Below are 22,178 nucleotides of genomic sequence, written 5' to 3'. Positions count from 1 at the left end.
AACATTTGTCTAGAGCACATGGCCACCTCCCATTTAAACAAAGCCAATTTCAGAAACAGGAAAGGATTTGCATCATATCCACAATATTGATCTGTTTACAGAGCTGGTTTTGAAAAAGCCATCCGCTTATGAACATTCACGAAAAGAACACAGTGTCTCCACAGAAACAAGTCGCCATCTTAAGTACCGTATTTTCCGCTCTATAAGACGCACCAGACCATAGGATGCACCTAGTTTTTGGAGGAGGAAAACAAGAAAAAAAATATTCTGAATCTCAGAAGCCAGAACAGCAAGAGGGATCGCTGCACAGCGAACCCTCTTGCTGTTTTAACTTCTGGGATAGCTGCGCAGCCTGCACTCGCTCCGTAAGACGCACACACATTTCCCCTTACTTTTTAGGAGGGAATAAGTGAGTCTTATAGAGCAAAAAATACGGTAATTACATTTCTAAACTGAAATGCCTTATTTATGTAATCCATAGCTGAAGCCGATTTTCTACATGGTCTGTTCACATCTTCTAAACACATTCCCCAAGCAAATCACAATCTTCTCTCCAACACACCCAAGCTATTTCCTAAATGATCAAGCTGTTTTCTAACTCTTCTTATTCTCCCCAAAGTTGAGCACTTTAAATCCCAGTGATTATTTTACTGAAGAATTTAACTTTGTTCCGTTGAAAACCAATGGGACATGTGCCTACCTTTGTCTGAGTTGTACTCTAAGTATGTATCTCCCCAACTATATTTTGAAATAGAACAATTGCTTTTTAGGGGTCGCCCTTTCTATCAGCAGCATGCACTAAAATACACACACCCCCAACAGACTTTGAACACCTGCAATAGATGACTAGCCTCTATTCAATATTGTCAGTATTTGTTTCTGTCACCAAGGCAAATGGAAACAGGAAACCAAGGCAAATCAAACCAACAGGTTACCCTCTTTTAAGGTTTGCAAGGACAAAACAAAACAAACATCACCAGGTGCACCTGCCGTGTTGGAAGTACCTGTGCAGAACTCACCTGCACGCCTTCATTGCAGTGCTCTGATGTTAGAATGAGTCCTGGCAAGTTGCTCGGGAGGTCCAGGCGTCGGAAATACCACACCAGGTTCCAGAAAATGATGGGGTGTTGATTGATGAACGTGGAGGTGTGAATCACTTGTTCTCCCTCATTCTCCAGCAAAGATTCCAGCTCTTTCCTTAGTACCAGGGGGCTCAAATACGGGACAGACACAGGTAAAGGATTGGCCCTTTTGGCTAAGGGATCCTGAAAAACATTCAACAATCATTCATCCGCAAATGATGCTGGATGGCTTCTCTCGCCAATGAAACACCTTGAGGTGTCCCTGAGCCACATTACTTGAGAGCAAGTTGCACAAAATAATGCAGCCAAGATGATCGAGGGTCTGGAAACGAAGACTTAGGAAGAATAGTTGAGGGAACTGGGGGTGTTTAGCTTGGAAAAGAGGAGAGTGAGAGGAGATATGAGAGCCATCTTCAAATATCTCAAGGGGTGTAACATGGAAGAGGGACTAAGCTTGTTGTCTTCTGCTCTGGAGGGTAGGACTCGAACCCATGGTTTCAAGTTACCAGAAAGGAGATTCCGACTAAAGAGCAGTTCGACAGTAGAATGGTCTCCCACGAAAGGTGGTGGACTCTCCTTCCTTGGAGGTTTTTAAGCAGAGGTTGGATGGTCACCTGTCATGGATGCTTTAGATGAGATTCCTGCATCACAGGGGGTTGGACTAGATGGCCCTTAGAGGTCCCTTTGAACTCGATGATTCTATTATTGAACCATCATGATTGGGGCTGAAGGGAGTTGTAATCCAAACCGGTTGAAGGGCACCAGGCTGGGGAAGTTTGCAGTAATGCAAACTCGAGTCTGAAAACGACACACTGCTACAGTTCCACAGCTTTCTTTTTAACAAAAGTTGCTGAAACACATCACCCTTAGAACATTTGGAATGTTTGCACTGCGACAGGGATTAAAACAAACTATACAAGGAAAAGAAGGTTTTGCAGCACCTCTTCACCCCTTACTGGTTTACTGTAAAGGTAAAGGGATCCCTGGCCATTAGGTCCAGTCGTGACTCTGGGGTTGCGACGCTCATCTTGCTTTACTGACCGAGGGAGCTGGTGTACAGCTTCCGGGTCATGTGGCCAGCATGACTAAGCCGATTCTGGCGAATCAGGGCAGCACACAGAAACGCCGTTTACCTTCCTGCTGCAGCGGTACCAATTTATCTACTTGAACTGGTGTGCTTTCAAACTGCTAGGTTGGCAGGAGCAGGGACCAAGCAACGTGAGCTCACCCCATCACAGGGATTCGAACCGCCGACCTTCTGATCGGCAAGCCCAAAAGGCTCTGTGGTTTAACCCACAGCGCCACCCGCGTTTACTGTACACAAGATAAAAGCTCCTGGAGAATCTCTTGCCCCCACCCAAACGAGAATGCTAATGTTCAAGATGCTCTGTAGCTAGCAAAGGATCTCAAAGCACATGCAGTCACTCGCTACCAACAAATCAGCTTAGCAAGCAGTTATTGCCGAGGACTTACCACAGCCTCTTGCAAGCTGTTGGGAAGGCTGACGGTTGAGATGCCATGAGCTGGCCTTTGCAAGAGATCAATATTTTGCAGCGGACCACCAACGCTATGGCTCCGAGTCAAAGAACCTCCTCGTTGCGAGGCGCTGCTTGTAGCAGAGGGCCTTGGGGGGTTGAGGTCCCTGTCCCCTCCTCCGGTGACAGCAGTGCTTAAAACGAAAAGATGGAATTCAACATCACACTACAATGGAAGTTTCCTAGGTGCATGCACCCCCTCTCCTCTCCCTATGTTCTCCCCCAACCCAACCCCCATCCAATTTGGAGGAGGGCACACGATGGGGAGAAGAAGGGGGTAAGCCCCATGGTGCAGGCAGAAGTCCTTCAGCCAGCACGGTCCGTTAGGTCAATCCTGCCCTCAGCATTCAGTCATTGTTAGGTCGGTTTTTTCTCCTGGGGAGGGAAACACTTCTTCTTCTTCTTCTTCTTTTTAACTGGTTTTTACATATTACATTACAATACAGATGTACCAAAGCCAACACCATTTTTCCCCATCCCCCTATACATTTACATTTCCTCAATCCATCGTATTATTGTTTTCTCCTTCCTCCCACTTCCCTCCGCCCCACTCAATTTCCTCCACATTATACAATTTACAGTAACCTTTGCATTCTACAATCTTCTCAAATCATCTATATATTCTTACTATCTTTCCTTACTAATTTTTCTTCCATCCAGTACTTCACATTTTAATCTAGGCATATTAGCTTATCTTTTTATTGATAGCATATGCCTCCAGCGGTGATATCCACCGTCTGTGGTTCCAGATGTAATCTATATTTGTTCCAAACTTGATATAATGCACCTCTTAATATATGACTTGTAAATTCTTTATTGACTTTTACTTTCACATAATTAAGATATGCATGCCATCCGTATCTATTATTAAAACTTTCAAGATCCAATATAATAGTTTTTTCCAATCGAATCCAATCTCTTACCCAAATAAAACATTCTGGTTCATAATATAATTTTAAATTTGGCAATGCTAATCCAGGGGAGGGAGACACTTCTTTGTACTTCTGCAAACCCTGGGATCGCCACAAGCGTGCTGATACCTCCCTCTCATCTCTTGGTCACCCAGTTTGGGCTACAAGCTGAGTTTGCTATTAGAGGGAAGGATTTCTATCAGACTTCAATGCACAGAGCACTTTGGTAACTATTCCATCTACAGAAGTGTCCAGGTAGAAGATTACTTCCCCACCCAGCCTCTGAGAAACCCCTCTTGGAACGGGATGCGTGATGGCACAGAGGGAAACCACGGAAAACCTTCCTTAGCAGAGGCCCTTGGGGAAAACTCAGGAAGGCTACTGGAAGGAAGAGTGGGAACAAAGTCCTGGAACTAAACCTTTTGTATACTGCCACTGCAATTTCGTAAAGGGCATTTGGACTCATCTCATTCTACCATAAATGAAGCCAGCCGAGTGCAGCAGTCTGCTCACACTGATACAATAGTAATATACAGTCATACCTCTTGTTACGTTTGCTTCAGGTTAAATCTTTTCAGGTTGTGTCACGTGGCGACCTGGAAGTACTGGAAAGGGTTACTTCCGGGTTTCACCACTCGCGCATGCGCAGACGCTCAAAATGACATCACGTGCATGCACAGATGCGGCAAATCACAACCCGCGCACGCGTTCTGCTCATGTTGCGAACGGGGCTCCGGAACGGATCCTGTTCGCAACCAGAGGTACCACTGTAATAATTTATTACTTATACCCCGTCCATCCGGCCAGGCCTCCCTAGCCACTCTGGGCAGCTTCCAACAGGGTCTTAAAAACACAATAAAACACCAAATATTTTAAACTTCCGAAAACAGGGCTGCCTTCAGATGTCTTCTAAAAGTCAGCTGGTTGTTTATTTCCCTGACATCTGATGGGAGGGCGTTCCACAGGGCAGGCATCACTACTGAGAAGGCCCTCTGCCTGGTTCCCTGCAACCTCACTTTTTGCAGGGAGGGAACCGCCAGAAGACCTTCGGAGTTGGACCTCAGTGTCCAAGCTGAACGATGGGGGTGGAGATGTTCCTTCAGGTATACTTGCCTTGGTTTCTGCACTTAACAAACACGGATCTCTTGAGTACCACCAGATTGTACACTAGATCTGAGTACACACTGTTCTTCCAAACATTTTTTGAAACAAAGCTTATGTCTGCTTTTCAAGAGGCCATATGAATTTGCCTCTCTCTCTTTCGGTACCTTTGCTTTGCTGCGGTGCTGTTTTCTTCAGCGATGGTCTGGTTCATATCTGAAGATTCGGCAAAACTGATCAGATCAGTAGCGGGGCTTGAAACAGCCTTTGGCTCCAGAGAATCCGTGGTTAATGGAATGTTGCTGCTGTGCAAACTATCGCCAGAGGTACTCGGTTTCAAAAGCAAGCTAATAAGGAAACGGGAGCAAAAAAACCAAAGCGAACGAAAAAGGTTGGAATGCAAAATGTCCTATTTTGGGGGTACATTAACTACAGTCAGAATTCACAATTGGCTTCAGCAATTAACTGTTATAGACCAGAAATTGATATAGACATTACATTTTAGTTGTAAATAAAAATAAAATAAATAAATGAGAGCCACCCACCAATTCATTATCGTGTAAAAGATTCTCAGGCAATAAAATTGTTTTAAATGAAAGAAAAACCCTGCACACACTTATTTTGCTGTGCGAAAAGAACAGAGAACGAGAAGCCAGAAATATAGCCAAAGGACGGTTCAGGTGTCAAAGGAAGCAAAGGAATGTCCCTTATCCCAACAGCTACCATTTAAATTTGCCACAAGCTGCATATGATGGAATTTGGAAATATCTACGCAGCACTTAAAGGCCCTTAAGGATTCACGCAGCGGCAAATGAACCAACCTTGCAAGACCACGCAGGTCTTTAAATTCCACATTAAGAAGAGGTAAGAAAGTGCTTTTGCAAAATGGGCATGTAGTATTCAGATTAGAGTCATCCGCTGTCCATCCCGCCATGATTTCTTCGTCGTAAACTAGAGCTCCACATACACGACACTGAGAACAACTTGACATTAAGACCTAACGAAACAACAACAGCAACAACTAATTACAATCGTTATGGGTTTTATGTATCAGAGGCTGTACGTGTGAACAGAACAGACGGCCATTTGCATGACGGGACTTCTGGAGCAGATTCTGAGAGTGCAAGGTCAGCTTACAGGGAGAACGAGAGGAATCGGAATCCCATTATGAAAGTGGAAATCCGCTTACAAATATTTAGAACTCAGAGCCCTTGGGGTTTTTTTTAAGTTCCTTCAAAGCTTCTCCTAATTAACACATCTCAGAATCCTTATTCTCGTGACATATTTTGTTAACTGTTATTGCACAAGGGATATGCAATTGCCTCGACCGTGATCCTTTGAGCATTTGTGTGTGGACGGAATATATACAGGCTGTATCTGAAAAGGCAATGGATTCCATTTAGGCTGAATCTGAAGAACAAAAGGTATTTCAAATCATCATGTAACTTTAAAGTGAACATTCTCAAGTGGAACTTTAAAGAGAAATTGTTGCAGGTTTTAAAATAGTTGACTTGATTATTTTTTAAATTAAAAAAACTTGAAATGCTTGTTTTCAATTCATTTTACATATTGATGAACAAGATCTGGTTCCACCAGGTACTGATAGTATCAAATGTCTCCGACACGCCTCAAAATAAATCTAGCAGAAGATCAACTATTTTTACCTCCATGGCACAATTTTGGAAGATGCTGGACAAACTGGTGTTGTGGGAAGAGCCATGTTCTGATTTCTCCGAATCCAGACCTTTCATACTTCTTGGAATCTGAACTTCACCTGCACAAACGGAATGGGAAGACGTTCAAGGCTGAAGGTAAGGCAACAGAAGAAAATGTGAAGACAGCTTGAGAAACATAGGATGCGGATAAGCCTAAACACGTATTTTACTAGGGATATATATATATATGTGACCATTCAACTTCCAAAACGTTCAAAAACCGAAGCATGCATTTCCCAAAGCATTTACTTATGGAAAACTCAATACAGAAGCACGTTCGACTTCTGAAAAGTGTTCGAAAATCGAAGCACTGACTTTTGGGTTTTCAGCATTTGAAAACTGAAACGTTTGACTTCCAAGACATTCGAAAACCACTGTACCACTGTACAGTCATACCTCGGGTTGAAGTCACTTCAGGTTGAGCGTTTTCAGGTTATGCTCCGCGGCAACCCGGAAGTAATGGAACGTGTTACTTCTGGGTTTCGCCGCTCGCGCATGCGCAATCAAAACGACGTCACGCACATGCGCAGAAGCGGCAAATCGCGACCCGCACACATTGCGTTCTGCTCTGGATGCGAACGGGGCTCTGGAATGGATCCCGTTCGTATCCAGAGGTACCACTGTAAAGTCTTGATACATTTGTGCTTTGGAGGATGGATGGTGGCTAACAGATTGAGGGTGAATCCTGACAAGACAGAAGTACTGTTTTGGGGGGACAGGAGGCAGGCTGGTGTGGAGGACTCCCTAGTCCTGAATGGGGTAACTGTGCCCCTGAAGGACCAGGTACACAGCCTGGGAGTCATTTTGGATTCACAGCTGTCCATGGAGGTGCAGGTTAATTCTGTGTCCAGGGCAGCTGTCCACCAGCAGGATTCAAGCTCATATATTTACCTCCTGGTCTCCTCGATGCTGAATGCCACAAACACCTAACCCAGGAGTTTCTGGAATGGGGCTCTTCTAACCTTGCAAATTACCTGGCAACTAGAACTTTTCAGCACCTTGATCTCAAGTGTCAGACAGCCTAGCCTAGCTGCGAGGCGAGGAGAATACCTGCTTGGAAATGCTGTCTCCCTACGTCGCCACTGCTGTTGCTGCTTCCAAGACTGGTAGTGCTCTGGGCAAGTTCACTGGTGGCAAGCCCTGCGATTCCCATTTTGGGCGGCTGATTGACTCCTAGAATATGATCTTCAAAGCCAGCAGCAAAGGTGAAGTCAGGTCGGCTGGTTTCTTCCTTCAGATGAAAGAGGAAGGGGGGGAGAAATGACAGACAAGTTCAATATCTCTTATCAATGACAAACCACGTTGCTTCTCTGACATTCAGGTATCACTCTGTGATATACGATACGATATACGATGTCTTTATTGTCATTGTCCCATACAGAACAATGAAATTGAAAAACTACATAAAACATTCAAAAACTCCTAAAAACTCTGAAACCCCATTTTAAAACACACTATACTATACTATAAAATAAACTATACTATAAAATACACCCCTTATGCTGCGTTTAGAACCAGAATTGCATTTGCGTATAAACTGTTTCTCAGGTGGTTAGTCCTGGCCTTTATAACCCTATACCTTCTTCCAGAAGGCAGAAGCTGAAAGAGATCGTTTCCGGGGTGCGTACTATCCTGCGCTATCTCTGCCGCTTTCTTATGGCACCTGGCAGCATAAATTTGATCTGAGGTGGGAAGAGTGCACCCAATTATTCTCTCTGCAGTCTTTACAACCCTGGATAGCATTGTTTTTCCCCTGGCCGTGCAGCTCCCAAACCACACACACAGGAAAAAAAGCAAGGTAGTGGACTTGTATTTCAAGTGCAATTGTCTCCTAAATGCCTAGCATTTGCAGCTAACTCACTGCAGACAGAAGACGAAGAACAGCTAGCAGAAGAGGATTGCCAGAAGGAATTTGGAGGCACACAGCTATGAGGGAACAGAACTGGGAAACTTAACTTTGCTTGAGGGGGGGAAAACGACCATAATATATAGACAGAATATGCAGCCAGGCTCCAATGACCTTCTTTAGTTGTGTCTATGGGTTTGAGCACAGCTGGTGGAATTCTGGGCCATCTTCCCCATCCCTCTGTACAGCAGGCTGTTCACAGAACAAACTGCTTTTGAAATTCCTTGCCATTTCAAAAAGGAGTAGACCTCACAGTGTAAGGGGCTCTTTTTTGAAACCCCAAAGTTCCCTCCTCTGGGGAAGGTCTAACAGCTGATGTCAGGGGGTAGGACAGCCGCTGCTGCGGCTCCTGCACAACCAGCTGAGGAAGCCATCCAGAATGCGGCAGCTAGACTGGTGACTGGGAGCGGCCGCCGAGACCATATAACACCGGTCTTGAAAGACCTACACTGGCTCCCAGTACGTTTCTGAGCACAATTCAAAGTGTTGGTGCTGAACTTTAAAGCCCTAAATGGCCTCAGTCCAGTATATCTGAAGGAGCGTCTCTCCATCGTTCTGTCCAGACACTGAGGTCCAGTGCCGAGGGACTTCTCGCAGTTCCCTCGCTACGAGAAGCCAAGTTACAGGGAACCAGGCAGAGGGCCTTCTCGGTAGTGGCACCCGCCCTGTGGAACGCCCTCCCATCAGATGTCAAAGAGAAAAATAACTACCAAACTTTTAGAAGACATCGGAAGGCAGCCCTGATTAGGGAAGCTTTTAATGTTTAATAGGTTATTGTATTTTAGTGTTTTGTTGGAAGCCGCCCAGAGTGGCTGGGGAAACCCAGCCAAATTGGGGGGGGGGGTGGTATAAATAATATATTATTATTATTATTACTATTATTACTATTATTATTATTATTATTATTATTATTATTATTATTATTATTATCCTGTCCCTCTGGTCCACACATGCAAGCCAGAGGGACATCATGGTTCCACCATGGACCAGCACAGCTGAAGGGACGGCTTGCAGAGCAGACATGCATGGTAGCTTCTTCCTTGCACTTGTGCCAGTCAAGGAAGCCACATGAGCTGGAGAGAATGGGCGGCTTCCATAGCTGATGGGTGGGGAAGCAGCGGCTGCACCCTGCAAATCAACTGTTAGGCAGGGTAAAGGTAAAGGACAGGGGTCAGCAAGGCTTACCTTGCCTGGGCCGGTTCACTGCCGCGGAGCCCCCTCCGTGCGCCGGTTCACGCATGCGGCCGTGATTTATGGCGTCTGCATCTGCGCAGATGTGCTTTCAGGTGCTGCAAAAGCGAATCCCTGCATTGCGTTGCACCAGTTTAGCGCAGATCATGGGGACTCTCTGAGCAGGCGGCTCGTGGGCTGGTAAAACGACCCCGGTGGGCTGTTTGTGGCCCATGGGCCTTAGGTTGCCGACTCCTGGTAAAGGACCAGTCAAAGGCGACTCTGGGGTTGCAGCGCTCATCTCGCTTTCAGGCCAAGGGAGCTGGTGTTTGTCCACAGACAGCTTTCTGGGTCATGTGACCAGCAGGACTACACTGCTTCTGGCGCACGGAGAACCGTGATGGAAACAAGATTGCACGGAAACACCGTTTACCTTTCCGCCGCAGAGGTACCTATTTATCTACTCGTGCTGGTATGCTTTCAAATTGCTAGGTTGGCAAGAGCTGGGACAGAGCAACGGGAGCTCACCCCGTCGTGCAGATTCGAAGCGCTGACCTTCCAATCAGCAAGCCCGTCGTGCAGATTCGAAGCGCTGACCTTCCAATCAGCAAGCCCAAGAGGTTCAGTGGTTTAGACCACAGCGCCACCCGTGTCCCAAGGGGGCCTCAGCAAAGCCCTGATATGCCTCCAGCTCATGAGGAGACCCTCCCCAGAGCCCAAAGAGGACATTCTCTTCTTTTGGGATTCAGAAAGCGCCTCCGCACGAGGCAGGAGAACTCTCCAGGGCGCTTCCAATATATGCAATTTCACGCTATTACACACATGGAAGAGCAGAATGTAACCCCCACAAAAATTGGGAGTTGCCTGTAAAGAGCAAGCTATCACCAGGCTCCTAGAAACCATTAAAAATATATATAAATTCAAGATGGGAAGAAGAAAGAGTCCCCGCCAGAGAGAGGAATGAGAAACTAAGCTGATGGACTATGCCAAAATGGCAAAACTGACGGGAAAGCTCAGGAACCAAGAAGACAAAAACTTAAAAACCAAAAAAAAGGGGGAAATTCATAATATATTTAGGAGATCATTGCAACCAGATGAAAACATCAGCAGGATTTTAACCTCACTTGGAATGTAACAAACGTTTTGGATAATATGGATTGATATAAAATATAGACCTGGGAATAATAAACAGTTTCAAATATTGACAACAGGATCCATGAAGGAGATGGAGGTGGGTCTCTAGATTCAGAGGATCTCTATATATGGATATGGATATGGATATGGATTGTTATAAAATTATATTTGTAAACCAAATAAAAATGGGTTTTTTAAAAAAATAAAAAATAAAATAAACAAATTAAAACTTACCTCATCATCTGAATAGCTGTATGCTGAAGACACAGCACCCCACACTTTGCTGGCGACATGAGCCGCTTGTTTCATTCCAGACTTCAGGACGTCCATTTTAGGTCCCGATAATATGTGGTCTAGCTTCAGACCAGACAGAGTTGTGACGACCGCGCCCAACGAAGCCTGTGGCGAAGTTTTGCCCAAGCCCGTCAAAGATGTCGACCGTTCTTTTTGGCTACGCGAAAGAGCCAGTTGTTTCGGTCTCCCGGTGAACGTTTTGGACCTGGAGACGGCGGGGCTCTTCCGGCTCGCGTTCGGAACCTGGGCTGGTGGAGCGGAATCGGAGGGCAAGCTCGACCTCCTCTCGAGAGAAGGGCCTAGGAGAGAGGGGGAGGCTGCCTCTTGGCCCACGCCGTCCGGCCTGTGGAGCTCCATGCTGGAAGATTTGCTGCCAAGCGGACTTTTCAGGTTCATGTAGCTTTCGATCTCGTCAGCCAGGTTGCGCGCCACGACCGGTGACATCAACTTTTCTTCCTCTTCGGCGGGTTTGGGCTCTGCGGTCTCGGTTGCCAGCAAAGACAAAGGGTCCAGGCCCACCTGAACGTCCTCTCGCTCAACAGGCTTGGCCACACCATATAAACTACTTCTCTTGTTCGCTGCGTCTTTGGGTTCCGCCTGCTCCGTTTGGGGCTGCGCAGTTTCAAGAGGTTTGGGGTTGGCGATCTCCGCTTTGGCCGTGCGGTCATCATGCCCATTTTCAAGCTGTTCCTGTCCTTCCTCGGGCTCCTCCAGAACAGGGGACGACCTAGACTCTGCTTCCCAAATATTTTCGCTCACACGAGTCCTAGTCGTGTCTGTGGCAGAGAAGAACAGCCCGCCACCTGCGGTGTCAAAGCTGTGGGGTTTGCTCATGTGGAGCGGCGGTGAAGTTTTGGTCCCAGACAGAGCCGCCGTAAGAATCTTTGCATCCGCACCCATCATGATGGCTACGTCGCTGGTATTCAAATCCAGGCTGCTTTTCTTCCGCAACATGCCTGCCCTGCTTTCGGAGCTGAAGCTGCAGCTCCTTTCTGAAAAAAGCTTTTGCTTTTTATTCCCTTTTTCGCTGGTTCTTTTGGGAGAAGTGTTGCTGTCAAACACGGAATCTTCAACGGTATCCTGAGCTATGAAAAGAGGACTGGATCCCATTCCTTTAAACATACAAAGAACGTGAGCATGAATAAAACGATGCATCGATCCAGGAAATGCAAAAATGATGAATGCAAAATGCATGAAAAGCACAGGAGAATACAAAAGAGGGACTACAAAAAACATAAAAGCAAAATAATTTGATGAGCTGGCAGGCAAAACTACACATTACATTCAACATGCTTTTGCAAGAAGCATATTAAAGTTGGACACTTTCAAAATAAAAACAGCTACAGTCCTAAATCTCTCGCTGGGCAAGGCTACTGGAAAGTTCAGAAGGGACCTACCTGCCAAACTAGTATTTTTTAATGCTGGGCTTAATTCTGTACAAAAGTTGCTAGAGATTTATTTCTCTCCCTCCCCCACTGCAAGAAATCCCAGATGTCTGGCGAAACATCTCAGCGAGAGAGAAGGCATTCTGCATATACTCACAAGTGCTGGTCTTTATTATTCCTATACACATTCCAGCACCTGACACATCAAAGACGTTTTCTTGGGCAGGATCAGGCTTGCCTAATTAGCCATCCGTTTTACAGCTACAATAACCAAAGTGTGTTCACTAACTCACCGCTGCTGCTCTTCCTGCCGGTGCTATCAAAAACACAAGAGGGAATCTTGACGATGCTGCTTGATGGGTGCAAAGATACTTCAACCGGACTGTGTGGTTCTGCATGATGATGTGGCTTTTCAACAGACTCACCGGCAACACAAAATTCTTCAAAAGGGAAGGGAGAGAGGGCAAAGAGTTAAATGCTCTGTCAGTAAAACAGAAGCTCAAAACCAGTGCATTGCAGCAAAGAAGTATCATTTCTACCATTTTATAAAATGGATTTTAGGCCAGGCCAATACTTTTCCGGCACTTACACTTAGCTAAATATTTAAATTTAAACCACTTTGAGGTGTTTTGTTTTGTTTTTTTTACAACCAAGCAGTGCGTAACTTTAATCAAACAAAACAGAGTTTAATTCCATACACTCTCACACACAAAAGGTAACATTTTAAACGGGGGGGGGGGGGGGAGGCAGGGAATAGTGGCTGCAAATGAAAATGATGACAGCACCCTAAAACAGCCCGAATACTTCCCTGAAAAGCCAACTTTTGGCTGCAGACTAAAAAGGCCAGAGATGAAAAGGGGATGTAAGACCTCTTTGGAGAGGGTGTTCCACAATTTAGGACATGTACTTGCTAAGCATCCTCACCCTCAGTATTTCACATAGCAGACAGATTGCTGGTAGTCGTTTAGTCAGGACTAGCAGCCCTGGGTACCGACCTCAGCCCACATTCCAGCAGGGGACCCACTTGCAAACTTACCCACCCCCAGCCTCAGCCCCTGCCGCTTCTCCTTGTTGTTGCTACCTGTTTCCCCATCCCCTCCAGGTGAGTGAGCAGTGGCAAGAGTGAGCACTTTCCCCTATGTTCCTTTCTGCCCTGAAATTCCTAGCTCTCGATGCACGAGGGCCTCTGACAGCTACGTTGCACAGAGAGCATCAACAATGAAAGAGAAGGCTCAAATCAGCTGGACTTCTCCTGGCTATGTACAGTGGTACCTCGGGTTACATACGCTTCAGGTTACATACGCTTCAGGTTACATACTCCGCTAACCCAGAAATAGTACCTCAGGTTAAGAACTTTGCTTCAGGATGAGAACAGAAATTGTGCTCCGGTGGCACGGCAGCAGCGGGAGGCCCCATTAGCTAAAGTGGTGCTTCAGGTTAAGAACAGTTTCAGGTTAAGAACGGACCTCTGGAACAAATCAAGTACCATATTTTTTTGCTCTGTAAGACGCACCAGACCATAAGACACACCTAGTTTTTGGAGGAGGAAAACAAGAAAAAAAATATTATGAATCCCAGAAGCCAGAACAGCAAGAAGGATCGCTGCGCAGCGAAAGCAGCGATCCCTCTTGCTGTTCTGGCTTCTGGGATAGCTGCGCAGCCTGCATTCGTTCCATGACACGCACACACATTTCCCCTTACTTTTTAGGAGGGGAAAAGTGAGTCTTATAGAGCAAAAAATACGGTACTTAACCCAAGGTACCACTGTACTGCTATTAAAAAGCACAGCCTAGCGAACTCTAGCTGCGCTTTATTAATTGTTTGTTTCTCCAACCTTTTTATTCTGAAAGATTCAGGTGGAGGCTGTAAACATACTGAACGTGTGCTTTCCCTAGCAAGATCAAAAACACACAAGGTCCGTTCGCTTTACTTAATAAAGCACCACTAAAGCGAATAAAATTGTCAAAGCCATACCTCCAATTAAGTCATCGCCTTTGGCAACAAGCGCTTTTTCTACAAGCGTATCTGTTGTATGAAGACTGTCTGCATCATCCTTTACAAGTTCATCTTTAGAACCATAACCCTGATCGGACTGAGCACCTGCAGGGAGGAAAAATGCAACAGATCTTCTAGCAAATTATTTCCCAACTGGCAAGCCCACATTTGATGTTTTACATTATTTGGGGGGGGGGGACTCTTGGTGCCTAGCACACAAAAATTACCCTCACATAATATTTGGAGTGCGAAGGGGAAAGAGCAGCAGCAGAGACAGAATGACAATATTTGTTTGATCTGCAGAGCGAATTTTCAGCAGGACGTTATTGAAGCTGACAAATGGTAACTCTCCCCAGAGGAACAAGGAACATTCCCAGGGCCATTATAAGGTAAAAAGAACCCCTGGATGGTTAAGTCCAATCAAAGGCGACTATGGGGTGCGGCGCTCATCTCGCTTTCAGGCTGAGGGAGCCAGTGTTTGTCTGCAAACAGCTTTCAGGGTCATGTGGCCAGCAGAACTAAACTGCTTCTGGTGCAATGGGACACCGTGACGAGTGCCAGAGCGCATGGAAACACCGTTTACCATCCCACCACAGTGGTACCTATTTATCTATTTGCGCTGTTGTGCTTTCGAACTGCTAGGTTGGCAGGAGCTGGGACAGAGCAACGGGAGCTCACCCCGTTGCAGGGATTCGAACTGCCAACCTTCCGATGGGCAAGCCCAAGAGGCTCAGTGGTTTAGACCACAGCACCACCCGCATCCATTATAAGAGAACAAGGGAGACGTTCATGGTGAGTTCCAGCACCTTTTTCTAGAAAAACAGCACTGACCACATACCCCACAATAATATGCATTAGTCTGCTCTTCTCTGGGATAGAAGCTAGTTAGCCCACTGCTGTTAGCTACTTGCCCATTACACATATACAATCCTACTGAATTAACCGGTCAGACCTCTGCTGTGCCTTGGGGTCTAGGCCTCGCACAGCACAGCAACCCCCAGCTTCTCATTCGTGCTGCTGATCTTCCTTTGAGGGTCAGCAGAATGAGGGATCTCAGCGGCTGCCAATCCCAGCAGCTGCCCAACGGTCACAGAGCCTAAGAAAACCTAGGATCTCTCTGCTATAGCCCCCTCGTTAAGTCTATTAGGTGCACGAAGATGGTCAGAAGCAGAAATGCATGCAACATGAACTTGTGCCAAGTACCAAACAGAAGTTCTGCAGCACATCTCCTTATAGGATAGCTTGCTTAATGGCAAAGGGGATCTGTGTTTTTGCTTATTGCTAGGGGCGCTTCCTGGCATTGTGCCCAAGCTGCGATTAACTGATTAATGGAAAGTGCCTAACTTTGTTCTTACAAGTAAGTGTGCCACACCAACTGGTCACTGTTTACAATATCAGGTTAAGGGGAAAAAAAACCCTCTAACTACTCCTTGTGCATCAAGTGACAAAAGAACCCCATTAATAAATGGGAAAATTTACCTGGAGTGGTTAACATTCAAGGGGAGAATTAGTGCACATTTGCCTCCAAGGCTTCGCGCCATGCAAGTCTGCACCCCACACCAAGGACAAGTGCGGTACCAAGGGACAGCACAGAGCAAGAAGCAGAGCAAGAGAGATCAGAGAGAAGGAATGTTTAGTCGTCTACAAGGCAAAAACAGCCAGGCCATCTACACAGGAAAGAGAGACTCAAAAAGGAAAGATGTCAGAAAGTTTAGTCCAGAAAGTGAGAGAAGAGAAAAAACATGGACAGGCTATGAGGAAGATCTGTGTGTGGCAATGGCTTCAGTTTTGTCTTTATTTAAAATGCATAACATACATCATTTGAAAGGATGAATGAGAGGGGGAAGAAAACATTTAAGGAGTATTCATAAAAATACACTACACAGAGCTAAGCAAAAACCAAAGAAAACCCTAAATGCACATTCGTATCTGGCCACCAAATGTTGGTTACAATCTATAATGTTTCTACCTGATGCAAGTTATTGCTGCTTTGGCTGAAACACTATATTCCACATTGAGCACGCAGCTGCTTCTCAGCAATTTCCCCTTTTCCCTCCCCGAAACATAAGCCAAGTTCAAATATACATTTTTATATACATATAACACAATGCTTTTCCTGCCAACGGGTTGTTTGCCAATTTGTAATTTGAACAGCATGCTCTATTCTTATCAACAGATTACATGTATATACAAGAATCTGCCTTATCCACTGGCTTCTGAAGACCAAATTGCTCTAGGGTGGGCGAATTCAAGTTCCGAGCTGACACAAAGCTACATTTCCTTATTATTAATCAACAGCAATGTGTCATGTCCCCCCCACCAACTCTTTTCCATTAATACTGTCCCCAGTTATTCCTCCTTTAGGACCCACATCATGAGATGTGGAATAACGCCAGTGAGATACTTCTATGCCTAAAACCCATGTAGAAACATGCACTCAGCCTGTGATTGACACATGCCGTTTGTTTCCTGATGATCACCCCGTGAACTGTGTCCTGATGGATTCGGCTGCTCAACTCTCAAAATGTCACAGTACACAATTTCTTGCAAACAGAGAGAACGACGCAAGGGAAATTCAAGTCAGCAATGTATTAGGACAGTGGTTCCCAATGAGCTAAGGACTGCAGACCCCCCGTTTTTCAAAAGCCAAAAGTAGGAACCCCGCTTTTGAAAATGTTGATACCTCTATGGTAGTTTTTGTTATGTGGATGGTGCTGCGGACCCCCCCGGTTAGGTCGCACGGACCCCTCTGGGGTCCACAGACCACCAATTGGGAACCACTGTACCAGAAGGAGGGTGTGCAGTTAGTGAAACCCAACGTATCTAGTACCTGTGCTAGAGTGATTAGCAATGGAATCAAGCCTGACTAAGTCTCTGACGAAGAAGGTGTGCTCCCCACTGTTAGCATCATTAGAACTAGTCACACTATCATGGCTCACCGTGTCCCCATCACTTCCACCCGTGTGCATCTGAGGAGCTGAAGACAGGAACAACAGTGAATTAGATACAAAAGACATGAATATTTTAAAAAAGAAAAGAGACAGCGGCTGGCTGCATTCAGAGAAAGCGCTAGACCAGGCTTCCTTAACCTCGGCCCTCCAGATGTTTTTGGCCTACAACTCCCATGATCCCTAGCTAGCAGGACCAGTGGTCAGGGTTGATGGGAATTGTAGTCTCAAAACATCTGGAGGGCGGAAGTTGAGGAAGCCTGCGCTAGACCATCAAGAATAACTCTCTTTTCCTCCATCCTGCCAGTGCAGCAGCAAAGAGATTGGAAGATTACGTTTCAGCTTCGTATTCACTTTCTTTTAAAAAGGTAAAGAGACCCCTGACCATTAGGTCCAGTCGTAACCGACTCTGGGGTTGCGGCGCTCATCTCGCTTTACTGGCCGAGGGAGCTGGCGTACAACTTCCGGGTCATGTGGCCAACATGACCAAACCGCTTCTGGCAAACCAGAGCAGCGCACGGAAATGCCATTTACCTTCCCACCAGAGTGGTACCTATTTATCTACTTGCACTTTGATGGGCTTTCCAACTGCTAGGTTGGCAGGAGCAGGGACCGAGCAACGGGAGCTCACCCCGTCGTGGGGATTCGAACCGCCAACCTTCTGATCGGCAAGTCCTAGGCTCAATGGTTTAACCCACAGCGCCACTTTCTTTAAGCACGTATTTAATTACAGTGGAACCTCAGTTTTTGAACGTCTCAGTTGATGAACATTTTGGAACCCGAATGCCGAAAACTTGGAAGTAACTGCTTTGGTTTTCCAACGATTTTCGGAAGCCGAACGTGCTACACGGCTTCCGTTTAGAGTTCCACTATTGAATTGAGGCTTCCGCTTTCAGTTTTCGAGCTTTTTGGAAGTCGAATGGTCTTCCAGAACGGATTACGTTCGAAAACCGAGGTCCCACAGTACTTTTATGAATCGCTCGCCCGTAAAACGCCCTTGAGCGATTTCACAAAAAGAAGAAAAAACACAATTATATACGTATAAAGCATATGTAAATTTTTTAAAAATTGGAAATCAAGATCTCTAGCCATCACATCATAAACTGTGGATCATCTTATTTTTGGTTAATGAAAACAAGCTGAAATGGTCTTGCTCTAACAACCGGAATTGAAATTAACCAGGAATTGCCCAGGTTCGGAGGACATGGGAAGCTGTCGTTAATCAGAAACAGTAGCAAAACTTCCCAACTTGTTTCTTGACAAGCCATTGTCCAGAATCTGAATACCTGTGGGTAGTCTCACAATGGGTAGGGAAAGGTGCCTTTTCCCCCACTCTCTTTCCAACAAGATACAGCTTGATGCTTCTCAAATTATGTTACATGGATCTTTGATGAAATCCCCTGATGCTACCTTAAAGCCAACGAGAGAGCTCTTTATACCCAGATTCTGCAGAAGCTGGTCTGTAGGATTACCTGGTATTGAAATAGCCTGCGAACACTGTGTTGACTTTCTGAGACATTGCCTAAATTGTGCCATGCTGTGCACCACATTTCGCAACTTCGTCCAGAGAAATATACCACTGCGATTGCTGCTAGGCCACGGGCTCTCCAAAACTGCCTGGAAAAGTGAGATGATTAAGCCAATGTTTCCCATAGTCAAAATGCTCTAACAAACTCAAATAACTCGCATTTATCTACTGCAATCTCAAGGACAATGCTATATTCATCATCAAACCTTTTATTCACATAACATAAAGGTAAAGGTAAAGGTAAAGGTAAAGGTAAAGGGACCCCTGACCATTAGGTCCAGTCGTGGCCGACTCTGGGGTTGCATGCTCATCTCGCTCTATAGGCCGAGGGAGCCGGCGTACAGCTTCCGGGTCATGTGGCCAGGATGACTAAGCCGCTTCTGGCGAACCAGAGCAGAGCAAAGAAACGCCGTTTACCTTCCTGCCAGAGCGGTACCTATTTATCTACTTGCACTTTGACGTGCTTTCAAACTGCTAGGTTGGCAGGAGAAGGGACCGAGCAACGGGAGCTCATCCCGTCGCAGGGATTCGAACCGCCAAACTTCTCTGTGGTTTAACCCACAGCGCCACCCGTGTCCCATATGTGGCAACACATACAAACATCCATAACAAATCAATACAGAATTACCACTTCCCCAGTGGCAGAACATCTCTATGTGGCCTTCCTAGATATTAAGGCTGCTTTTGACACTGTTGACAGGGGGCTGTTATGGACCAAATTGGAGACAATGGGCCTAGGACCCAGATTACTTTACTTGATCAAAAAGCTTTATACAAAGAACACCTGCCGTATAAGAACAACACCAGGGAATGAAATGACAGAGCCTGTCATCATAAACCGAGGAGTAAAGCAGGGCTGTGTACTCGCTCCCTCTCTTTTTAACCTCTTTCTTAATGACCTCGCTTCCTTAACGACCTCGCCCACAGCCCAAAACTCAATGCAGTAAGCATTCTCATCCTCCTATACAATGCTATATTGCACCACAGCTGTGCTCAGGGTTCCTCCATTTGAAACAATCTCACTAACAACTAAACCTGAGAGCTGCTGGAATTTTAACATTTATGGGACAATGCCATGAAAAATATCCAACAGATTCGACTGATGAAGAAGTAAGATCCATTACCAGTTACAACAGAAAAGTGGCTCAAGGGATTCCTTTCAAAATACAATGAGCACGTACCATTCTTTCAGAATTGGCCCTAAATAAAGTGAAAGCTGGACCATAAAGAAGGCTGATCGCCGAAGAATTGATGCTTTTGAATTATGGTGCTGGAGGAGACTCTTGAGAGTCCCATGGACTGCCAGAAGATCAAACCTATCCATTCTGAAGGAAATCAGCCCTGAGCACTCACTGGAAGGACAGATCCTGAAGCTAAGGCTCCAGTACTTTGGCCACCTCATGAGAAGAGAAGACTCCCTGGAAAAGACCCTGATGTTGGGAAAGATGGAGGGCACAAGGAGAAGGGGACGACAGAGGACGAGATGGTTGGACAGTGTTCTTGAAGCTACCAGCATGAGTTTGACCAAACTGCGGGAGGCAGTGGAAGACAGGAGTGCCTGTCGTGCTCTGGTCCATGGGGTCACGAAGAGTCGGACACGACTAAACGACTAAACAACAACAACAGGCCTAAACAGGAAGGTTCCTCAAGGTCATCACCCAGAATAAGAGGAATCTACACGGTGTGTAAGGGCTTCTTTGATTGTGGTCTCCCCCAACTGCTCACCCCATTGCTTGCTTACCTTGTTGTAGTACCCATATGTGATGGCATTGGGTGCTATGCCAGCAATTTTCATTTCAAAGAGGGCCCTCACAGCCAGAACAGGATGGCCCCAAAGTCCGCAGAGCAGCATCACAACCCTATAGCACACCTGGTAAAAGATGGAAAAGTTCATATTGTTAGAAGTGACTTCGGCGCCAGATGTGACTACCGGCAAAAGATAAAAAGGCCTCCTCTATGACTTTCTGCATTAAAAAGAAAATGAAATAATGACATTTGGATTTCAGGGTTGAAGATCACATTTGTTCATAGAAAGTGGCTTTGTTCGGTGTTATATTGGAGTAGATGAAGTAAATATTGTTTATATAGAGCAGACAGACGAAGAATTGCAAGTCCTTTACTTTCTGAATTTTATTTTTCTCTCTTTCTTTTTTTCTTTTATTTTAACCCTTTATTATTTTATTCACATAATATACATTCTTTACAGCAAACAACTCCAAAATAAGCAGACAACTCAAAAATAAAATCATATGTAACAAAACCACAAGTCTCATGTTTTCATTTACACGGATCTCCTCTCTGATACTTTTACTTGATATTTCTTGCTGCTTCTTGCTTTCCTTATAGGATATTTATAAAAATTTAAATCTCTTAAATCCCATACCAAACTTTAAATAATTTAAAGTAATCCCTTCACCTATTTTTCTCTCTTTCTCCCTTCCTTCCTTCCTTCCTTCCTTCCTTCCTTCCTTCCTTCCTCCTTCCTTCCTCTCGCTCTCCCTCCCCAAATCTCCTTTTCCCCCCTGCACTCAACCAGAAGCCGCGGAAGCCATGTCAGACGTTTGGCTTCCAAAAAAAAGTTTGCAAACCAGAACACTTGCTTTCGGGTTTGCGGCATTCGGGAGCCAAGCCGTTCGACAACCAAGGTCCCACTGTAGAGGGTTGGTTGACAGCAGCAGAGCTGGAAGGAATGTTTATAGTTTTTAAAAGAAACTTTCAAAAATGAATTTTAAGTTTAAAACAGATCTCCAAGCTGGTACAGCACAGGCCCTCTCATATATAGTTCTCACTCTGAAGAAGGATCCCCTTAGCCCTTTCTCAGAGTGAGGAAAGAAAAGGCAGGGAGGGGGTGGGGGGAAATGATAATACCAATAATAAGCCAAGCTAATAATGAGGGGTTGGGCTTGAAATTCCCCCTCACCACCCATAGATGCCACCCCAAACAAAGGTCACATTCTTCCTTATTCCTGTGCCAAACCTGATGGGACAGCTAGGTGGATTTTCAGTTCCTTATGCCAAGTTTTGGAAGATTATTCTGGTGGCGCTAATTCAATATTATACTATTCTCATTACTTCCAAACTTGACACCTAAGGGTGTCATCTTTATCTGCATGGAAATACATTCTCTATTTTTCCCTATCTAAATTTGGTTGAGGCAAGGTTTAGAGGAGGAAACTCACTAAAAATAATAATAATAATAATAATAATAATAATAATAATAATAATAATAATTTGTTATTTGTACCCCGCCCATCTGGCTGGGTTTCCCCAGCCACTCTGGGCGGCTTCCAACAAAGATTAAAAATACATTAAAATGTCACACATTAAAAACTTCCCTGAACTCACTAAAGGAAGCGAGTGTGACGATATGTTAAAGCCAAGATTATTACATTCCCCATTACAGTCCAAGTGGAAGAGGAGACAAATAGTTTCAGAATAAGCTTTTAAAGTTTGCAGATGGTTTAAGCTGACCTG

At 45.3% G+C, this 22,178-nt stretch overlaps 1 protein-coding gene across 1 annotated transcript in view; it reads right to left on the bottom strand.

Annotated features, from left to right (window-relative positions):
* DENND4C (DENN domain containing 4C) overlaps window positions 1-22,178 on the bottom strand; it is a 92,989-nt gene that overhangs the window by 6,857 nt on the left and 63,954 nt on the right. Inside the window, exons 18-29 of the mRNA XM_079959098.1 lie at window positions 20,446-20,574; window positions 18,649-18,793; window positions 17,059-17,205; window positions 14,208-14,333; window positions 12,527-12,673; window positions 10,789-11,960; window positions 7,395-7,575; window positions 6,294-6,403; window positions 5,451-5,626; window positions 4,797-4,976; window positions 2,556-2,751; window positions 1,020-1,265 (exon numbers count right to left, since the gene is read on the bottom strand). Of these exons, the coding sequence (XP_079815224.1) occupies window positions 1,020-1,265; window positions 2,556-2,751; window positions 4,797-4,976; window positions 5,451-5,626; window positions 6,294-6,403; window positions 7,395-7,575; window positions 10,789-11,960; window positions 12,527-12,673; window positions 14,208-14,333; window positions 17,059-17,205; window positions 18,649-18,793; window positions 20,446-20,574 (2,955 nt within the window). The remainder of the gene's footprint in view (window positions 1-1,019; window positions 1,266-2,555; window positions 2,752-4,796; window positions 4,977-5,450; window positions 5,627-6,293; window positions 6,404-7,394; window positions 7,576-10,788; window positions 11,961-12,526; window positions 12,674-14,207; window positions 14,334-17,058; window positions 17,206-18,648; window positions 18,794-20,445; window positions 20,575-22,178) is intronic.

The sequence above is a fragment of the Podarcis cretensis genome (genome assembly GCF_951804945.1).
Source record: "Podarcis cretensis genome assembly, chromosome: 17".
Taxonomy (NCBI): Eukaryota; Metazoa; Chordata; class Lepidosauria; order Squamata; family Lacertidae; genus Podarcis; species Podarcis cretensis.
The sequence above is the reverse complement of the archived record's forward strand: the minus strand, read 5'-3'. Positions and strand labels throughout refer to the sequence as shown.